The sequence below is a fragment of the Octodon degus genome, unplaced genomic scaffold (assembly GCF_000260255.1).
Source record: "Octodon degus isolate 3935 unplaced genomic scaffold, OctDeg1.0 scaffold00045, whole genome shotgun sequence".
Lineage (NCBI taxonomy): Eukaryota > Metazoa > Chordata > Mammalia > Rodentia > Octodontidae > Octodon > Octodon degus.
The window spans coordinates 9,121,309-9,130,225 of record NW_004524621.1 but is presented as its reverse complement, the minus strand read 5'-3'; the positions used below and the strand labels follow the sequence as shown (position 1 = coordinate 9,130,225).

Genomic DNA, 8,917 nt, shown 5'->3' with positions numbered 1-8,917 from the left:
TTACCAGAGATGAAATTGCTCCATATCCCACCATTGCAGTATACTAGAGTATTCTATTTATAAATATAGTACTTGTACCAATGAGTTTAGTGCCTTTTTTTTGTTTTGTTTTGTTTTTTGGTTTTTGGTTTTTTGGTACCAGGGATCAAACTCAGGACATTGCACTTGGCCAGGCAGGCACTTATGCTGCTGAGCTATATCCCCAGCCCTGTTGTTCTTAATTACAGCCTTTCATTTCTGTTATGGTTAGAATCATAGACCCACATCTTTGGTGGTTATCTTTTCTCCTGTAACTAGGAACCTTTTACCAGTATAGATAAAAGTTATGGAAAAATTTTTGATGTTATCATGTAAGTTTGCCTTATAACTTGCCCGCTCCAAAAAGCTATAACAGAGTAAAGGTGACTGAAGGAAGAAAGCAATAAAGATAAATAAAGTTATTGATATGGAAAACTAAATAGCATCAACAAAACCATAAGCTGGCTCTTGAAAACTCCTTCTTGGAGGGAAAAGTGGAAGTCAGTTAAGGTAAAATAATTAATTTTATATGAGAGATAAATATAGATTTCTTTTTACTTCAATGTATTTAGAATGATTCATCATGTGTTTAAAGCTACAAATTAAGTGCATAAAATGTATTCCTACCAACTTGGTCAGATATCTTAGCAGTCCAGTTCAGTGATGAGTCAGCTAAATTCTATGTGGATATTTCACTTTTAAAAAGTTATTCTGATTTTTCTTCTACACTTAGCTAAGAAATGTTAACATTTATAAATAAATTTTAGGCAGGATAGATAGAAAACAAAATTTCCAAAGGGAAACCTTCTTCAAAGAAAATATGTTTCAGACATGCTGAAGAGTTTTATGTCACAGTTCATGATAAATAGAAACCTATAATGGAGAGAAGTGCAGATCACAGTGGTATTTGTAAGTATATTTAGGAGGGCCAGAGGCATGGGGAGCTGCCCTAGGGAAATGGATGAGAAGAAAGATTTCAACTTGGGTAGGGAAGCAGAGAGGGGAGAAATTTCCTTTGGAGTATCCAGAATTACCTAGCAACATTTTCACAGTAGACATAACCCACCACCACTCCACTCTACACTGTAAGTATTGCTACCCTAATAATTAGTCAATGTTAAGTTGAAATAAGCTTGCAAACCACCAATCTCTAGAGAAAAGACCAAAGGGCTAAGAATTTACCACTCACATTTTGGGGATGGGAAGAAAGCTATTGGAAGAGACAGAAAGGGAAAGGACAAATATTAGCATCAGGGTGAGTAAAATAAACACTGTAACAGAGGATAGTACAAGTGTGATTAGCACTATCCCTCAGAACTATTAATTGAGACTGAGGGAGGGGTTTGACAGGGACAGTTGATAAAGATAAGAATTTCACAGGTACAGAAATAAGAGAAGAAAACCCAAGCCTGCTGGATGTGGTGGCATATACCTGTTACCCCAATATCTGGAGGCTGAGGCAAAAGGATCCTTGTGAGTTTGAGGATCACCTGAGCTACATAGTGAGTTCAAGGCAAGCCTGAACTACATAACAATCCCTGTCTCGTAAAGAAAGAAAAAAACCAAAACTAAAAGTATTGCACATCAGCACACTAGGGTTGTTGGGCTGTGTGACCCCTCACTGTATCTTGCAAGGTTCACATCCAGCAGCCACAACATGAGGCACCAATGATGTCAGATTCGTATCTAATTGACATGGTCTAGAAGCTCACAAAAAGGTCTGTTGAACAATGCAACCTTGTGACATCATAATTTCATATACAATTTGTAGGAATGTACAGAAAGGCGAATGTTTAACCAGACATTTCCAACATCTCCATTCATCTACTACTATGATGACAAATATGAAATTCGGGAGCGAGATCGGAGAATAAAACGAAAAGTAAAAGGTATGTCATTAGAATCTTTTTCTTTTTTTTTTGATGGAACCGGGGATTGAACTCAGGCCCTTGCCCTTGCCCTTGCCAGGGAAGCGCTTACTCCACTGAGCTGTCTCCCACCCCAGAATTCTTGTTGGTTAAAGCACTTTTGCTGTAGTTTCTATCTTGCCTTTTTCTTTTTCTTTTTTTTCCCTCTTGCACTATTTTTACCTGTTTTAGACTCCTTATTTATATAATATCACAGAAAGCATTTTTTAATTACTGTAGAAACTAGAAGCATCTTGATCCGCAAAAAACGACTATTTCAGAAAAATACTGCTATTGATCTGGCATGCAAAGCTTTAAAGATTCTTTTGAGGTTTTGTTTGACGTTTAATTATTTTTTCTCAGTATATGCTTTTTTCATGGGAAGAAAAGGCTTTCCTGTAGGATGACTCCTGGGGCTTCCTAAAAAGTCAGCTCTTACTGGTCGCCATTGCAAACAGAACTCTAGGGCCACAGCCATCTTTGTGATTGCAGTGCACACTATCCCAACATAAAGTGTTTTCTCACCAAATCAATGTCTTACTGTTTAAGTATGTGTTCTCTGTTCTTTCTTGCTGTATACTTCAAGATGGTTTTTTTAGTTGCTCTTCTTGTTTCAGGACAAAATTTGTTGTATATTTTTCAAATCATTATGTACAATGTCTTCTGACTTTTTGAACTTTTCATTATTCTTTTTTTGGACTCTGACCTTCTTGTTATTCTTTTATGGACCCTCAGCATTCAGTATCTTTTCAAAATGAACAGCGTAATTCTGAGGGAAATGGAATTATTTCTCACAGCTGCTGCATCATTTATTATGTTTAATATAGAATTTATCTCAACTGTAGATAAATTATAGTACATGTAAATAATGATTAAGCAACTAAATTAGAGATTTTAAAAAATGTCATCTCTTAAAGAATTATGAGTGCTTGCCATTTTATTTTATTTTATTTTATTTTATTTTTATTTTTTTGGTGGCTCCATATTGCCTCCAGCGCTGGTCTGGGTTGCCTTGAGTATCTGGGAATCGAACCACCACTCCCAGAGACTGACTGCTTCGTTTAAGCAGGCACTTAAACAACTGAGCTAATGGGCGGGTCCCCGCCATTTTATTTTCTTTATACTGTTTTTTTCTGATTTTCTGTAATAAGCATTTATAAGTTTAATTATCCAAGAAAAACAGTTTTCCCCCTTTTTAGCTAGTTATATTGACAGCTCTGTAGTCCAGATCCATTTTAAGGAGCAGTGTAATTCATTGGCATTTTAATTTTATGCTGAAATTATTACATTAAAGTTTTAATGGCCACTTTAGTCATTCAAGATTTTGTTGATAGATTTAATATTTGGCCCTTACCATACCCTCATCTCCCACCTACCATCAGATACTCTTAATGTGTCAAATCCTGACAAATTATAGCAGCATTTGGCACTAAAACTTCTTAAGATACATGCACATGAACTCTTCCCAAGCCAGTAGTCTCTACTCTGGAGGAATAGAGGTTTGGCATCTACCGCTCAGAACTGTGGCCAGACTTTTATCATCAGAGGGTAACTGAAATGTCTTAAGAGATTGTCAGAAGGCTACTTTATATATATCCCTTCACCTTATCTTCAGGGGCTTTTTATCACTAGAGAACTTGACTTGGCCAGACATGACTTTTCTTCACAAACCTAAGATGATTATTCTTACTGGGCTTTGTCTCCATTCAATGTAGTTAACTGTAGTGAATAGAATAAATATCTCTGGATTTTGGATGTTTTACCTCTTCAGCAATCAGGAATGTAGAACTATAACCATTCAATTTCCAATGAGTACTTTTTTTTAACCTTAGTAAGGTTTCTTTACAGTGTCATATTGTTAGGATGTCAAATGTCTTCCTCATCTGCTAAGTTATTTACAGATCTGTGAAAACTCTGCATAAACTGTCTAGCTGCTGAATATGCAAAACTACTTTTATATTTTCCAGAACTCCAGAAAAATGGGGATTTCCCAAGGCAGTTCAAGAGACCACATATGGAAGCAGCAGATAAGAGACCCCTCCGTGACATGAGGAAGAGCCATGCCTCCCAGGAAAGCAAGTGGTGTCCTGCAGATGATGAAGGTCAGAGAGAAATGATAAGCCGAAATAGAGACCCAGAGAAGCATAGGAAGGTTGACAGACATTGGGAAGTGAATGAGGACTTTCCTAGGGGCACTCACTCTTCTCCCAGCAGCTTTAAAACCCAGAAGCCCCACAAGTCCCTTCATCACTCATCACATCACCACAAGCCAAGAGAAGATAAGTTTCCCAGAGATAGCAAGCGGAACAAGCAGAAGAAAAAGGAGAGATATGTGGAAGATGATGCCAATGATAATTTATTTCTTATTAAGCAGAGGAAGAAAAAATCTAAGCTGTGATACAGCTTCTGAGTCAGCTTCATGTCTACAACATTCTAGCAATATTTTTTATTACCTGTAATTAAATAAAAGGAAGTTTTTGTTTTTACTGTTTAATTTCAGCCATACTTAAAGTTGCTGAACAAAGGTCATAGAGATCTTAGTTCTCTGTATCTACCAGGTTTGTAGGTAGAAAATAGATAAACTTAGACCTTCCATTGGAATATCCTTTTTATTCAAAATCTTTGGGATAGGAAAAAAAAAAAAAAAAAGACTTTTCAAAAAAACTTTAAAAAATTTACTTGAAAGAATTAAAATTCATAAATGCAGTACATCAACATGGGATGAAAATTAAATCTTTGTAGGAGGAGAAATTATTACTAATAAGAATTCATCACTCAGGATTACCTTTATTTTAACATGGGAAAGAACAATGGCTATAAATCTGAATCCAGCTTTTCTTGCTTCTAAAACTTGTCTGATTCTTTCAAGTAAATATTACAGGTTGACTACAAAATGAAGATATTACTAAAGCTCTGGGGAAACAGGGAACAGGGCTATTAACAAAGTACAAAAAGGAAATCTGTCCAGTTTAAATGTAAAAGACAGATTTCCTGAAATATATCAAAATGTATCACATTGAAAGACTTTGTTCCATTTTTATAGCCACCTTTCAAGAAGACCATCATTCATGTATATATAGAGATGAATACTACCCAACTTTTAAAAATTTTGTTTTCGTGAATTTTTAAAACTACCATATAGAGATAATTTGTTTTGTGAACTTTGTACTTCTCAAAGCCTAATCTTAGAATAAGAAAGATAAAATGTCTGAAGCAATGAATAAATTTGTCTGTTATATAAAATAGCAATGAGAGTTTGTATCTCAAAGAACATAGTTGGCGGCTGGGGAGATGGCACAGTAGAATAAGCACTTGCCTGGCAAGCGCAAGGGCCTGAGTTCAATACCCGGTTCCACCAAAAAAAAAAAAAAAAAAAAAAAAAAAAAAAAATTATCTGTTCAAGAACATAGTTGTGTTGGATAAAAGTATGGTAATCCTTGAAAGAGTAGGACGTGGGATGCACGTGGCTTATTAATCTGATGGAACTAGCATACCTTTGTTCCTAGAGCATCTCAGGCCAAACAGGAGATTATTTAGAATGAGAAAGTATTTTTTGTCTCTTTTTTCCCAGAAATTTTCCTTGTTAAACATTTATTCTTAAGTATGATTTACCCATCAAGTTCATACATTTATGTGCAATTAGAAAAGGAGGCTACAATACTTCATAAGGGCATAAGGTTGAAGCCTGTTTCCTAATAAGAGGAGAGCAAAAATATGGGGAAAACAGTTGTTTCCTTTTCCTTTCCCTTTCCCTCTGGCTCTCACGCCACAGTGTTCAGGTAAAGTTAGTCATTTACTTACTCGCATGCAGACTTTCCATACAAGAATAACAAGTTCAAAACATGTGGGATTGAACAGTTATTCACATAATATTTTATATGGAAAGATGTAAGAGAAGAAAAACATCTCCAAAATAAGGCTCTGTACAGTTGCTAAGGTTGAGAAGACTCAAAATATCTTTTTTTTTTTTTTCCCCTTTTGTTTTTTGAGACCAGGTCTCACTATTTAGTCCAGGCTGTCCTTGACCTATGTAGTTGGGACTGGCCTCAAACTCATGGCAGTTGCCCTTCCTCAGCCTCCCAAGTGCTAGGATCCCAACTAACACTATAAAAATAATCTATGGAAAAGAGATACACAGAGATATATTTCATAAGAAACCACTGGTAATTATTCTGCCATTAAAAAATTACATATCAAAATAGAAGAGCCTTTTATTCCTTTCTAGCTGTCTTTATCTCCTGATCTTATACTTTGTGTCACAACTAAGAAATAGCTTTTGGCATCTAGTGGGCAGAAATTAGAAATATGAAGCATCCTACGATGTATAGAACAGTTCCCCCACAATAAAGAGTTTCCTACCCCAACATAACAGTTGTGCTTGGGTTGAGAAACCTTAATTGAAACTCTAACCCATTTTTCAAAAGGAGTTCTGTTCACTAGGAGAGGAATTCTGGTTGCCTTCCACATCTGACAGGCCAGGCTTAGAATTTCATCATACTGCTAAGACATTGGTTGGCTGTGTCCCATTCATTTGAAGTAAGCACTAGACCTGTTTGGACAAATTTGTGAAGGGCCACTAGAAACTCAGTTGAGGGGAGTTGTTACTAAAATCAGTCATGGATAGAAGCATGGGGTGAGGGTGAGGGGCAAACTTGGAGATTCTGGCTAGGGTGTAAGCAAAGAATTCTGTGCGAATAAAGAAGTAGTGAGGAAAGGAAGAGTTGGAGACTAGTGGGATACTTGATTGGATTAAAAAAAAAAAAAAAAAAAAAAAAAGTTAGCTTGTAGGACTCATCGCCAGGACTCAAATTTAGTGTGAAGCCATAGATTCTACAGCTGGGATTTTCACTTCAAAGCGCCAGCTGTGGGAGGACATGATGTACTCATGCCGTGCAGGGTCACATGATGAAGCTGGTTGGTGGGACCTGGCCCAGAGTGTACACATAATAAAACATTGTACATAACCATCCTAACAACTGAAAAACATTTCCCAGCTGAAAAGAAACAACTAAGAAATGCTTCCAAGAAAAACCAGCACAGGAGAAGGAAAGTGAGACAAAGAGAAGAAAAGGAATGGATGCTTTATCAAGTCAAACAGGAACTTCCAGGCTTTCAAGGGAGCAGTAGAGGCAATGTAGGTCACACTTCAACATTCTTTGATTAAGAGTAAGGGAGTTGGAATAGGTCATTGCTTTAAGTCCTGTCCTTCAGGACCCATTCTACTCTGGCTTTCTACCACCCCACGTAGGTTTTGGTGTCTGAAGGACAGGCCCTGACAAGCCCAGAGTGTGAATACAGCACTGCTACAGCCATAATCTCAGCAGAATACTCAGCAGTCTCAGACCAACACACATATACATTGTGCTAGGAGTTGAAATATAGTGCCTTTGCACTGAGCTACATTCCCGGCCCTTTTTTATATTGAAATGAGGTCTCTCTTAACTTGCCTAGGCTGAATTTGAATTTACTACCTGCCTGAGCCTTTCACAATGCTGGAATTAAAGATATGTGCCACCATGCCTGACTTAAAACTTTTTGAGTGCAGGAAGCTACACTTTATTTTGTTATGTTGTATATAATGAATTGCAGGTGTTGCTCAATAAGAGTAGCAACTGAAGATACTTGTATATCATAGCATGGAGTCTAGGATATCAAGTTCATAGCACCATTTATGACAGTATCAAAAGTAGTTTGAGAACTTCTACTTCTAGCCGAAAAAAAAAAAAAACAACCAGATTTAGCTCCCATCCCGAAATAATGTAAAGAGTATATAAGACTATTCTCATGATGGTGAACATAGAGAAATGGCAAACAAACATGATGTGCCCTGTGCTTACCCCAGCTGACTGCTTTGAAAGTTTCCCACCTAGACAGCAAGCCAGGGAATCCAAGACCCTAGAGTCTTCCCAGATTGAGGAACCAAGCCAGAATCTGCAGGTTGGTTTACCAGAGAGGAGAGAGCTGCAGATACTGAACCCACAGACCTGCACAGGGTTCCCCTCCCCTTGAGTGATGGTCAGTACTTATGTATGAGGAAACCACCTGAAAGAATTAGAGGAAACTTTCTGGAGTTCACACAGGACCAGAAATAGGTTCTACTCTCTCCAGAGTAGAAAACTTCTTTGTTCACAGGATGCTGACTAAAGCACTCAAACATTTTGCCTCAGTAATGAAGAAAACTTGGTCTAGATGTAAACATCTCTGGTTCTGCCTCACATTTAAAAGCAAAATATGAAAGAGTTAAGCTGCTCATTGTTAACCAGTTCCCAAAACATAGCCCAATATTTATAGGAATACAAAAATTTCCAACACCAAATAAGATAAAATTCACAATGGAATACTATTAAAAGTGCTAATTAATCATTAGTAACAAGAAGCAGATCAGTGGCTGCCTGAGGGCAGGGGTGGTGGGCAGGCAGGCTGGAGAGGGGCACAAGGAGGTGTGGAGGTGTGAATATGTCCATGATCTGGGTTGTGCTGATGGTTTCGCATCATGTGCATACATCAGAGTCTCATTTCAAACCAGCACTCTATTGGAAACATTTTAATATTTTCCCACTCAGTTGGGAATATTATGAGAAATCTGGGCAAGGCTCAGTAGTCCACGGGCCATCTTGCATTTTGTGTTTAGTATTGCCCATGTGGGGCTAAGAAGGACACTGGGATTGCAAATTAATCCAACTATAAGGGTCTGAAAAAGGGTCCCTAACCTCATAGGCCTCAACAGTGGAACACTTAAACAGGTCAGTTTGGTCTTAGTTTCCACCTCGCTCAGTTCAATCCACTAAATCACAAAAAAAACAAACTGGCATAAGAAAGCAAGAGCCAGAGCTGGGGTTGGTGACACATGCCCGTAATCCCAGAACTTGGGAAGCTGAGGCAGGACTGTCATGAGTTCAAGGCCGGCCCAAACTACATAGCAAGACCCTGTCTCAAAAAAAATCCCAGCAAAGTGGTTAGGATAGATATATAGTTACATTCTCTTTTTTTTT

At 37.6% G+C, this 8,917-nt stretch overlaps 1 protein-coding gene across 4 annotated transcripts in view; it reads left to right on the top strand.

The window, feature by feature from the left end:
* The window catches only part of Zcchc7 (zinc finger CCHC-type containing 7), a 267,651-nt gene extending 263,095 nt beyond the window's left edge, over positions 1-4,556 (top strand). For all 4 annotated transcript variants that reach the window (XM_004631980.2, XM_023716070.1, XM_023716068.1 and 1 more), the window contains exons 8-9: positions 1,790-1,907; positions 3,893-4,556. In XM_004631980.2, coding sequence (XP_004632037.1) covers positions 1,790-1,907; positions 3,893-4,323 — 549 coding nt within the window. In that variant the 3' untranslated portion in view covers positions 4,324-4,556. The remainder of the gene's footprint in view (positions 1-1,789; positions 1,908-3,892) is intronic.
* The last annotated feature ends 4,361 nt before the right edge of the window (positions 4,557-8,917 follow it).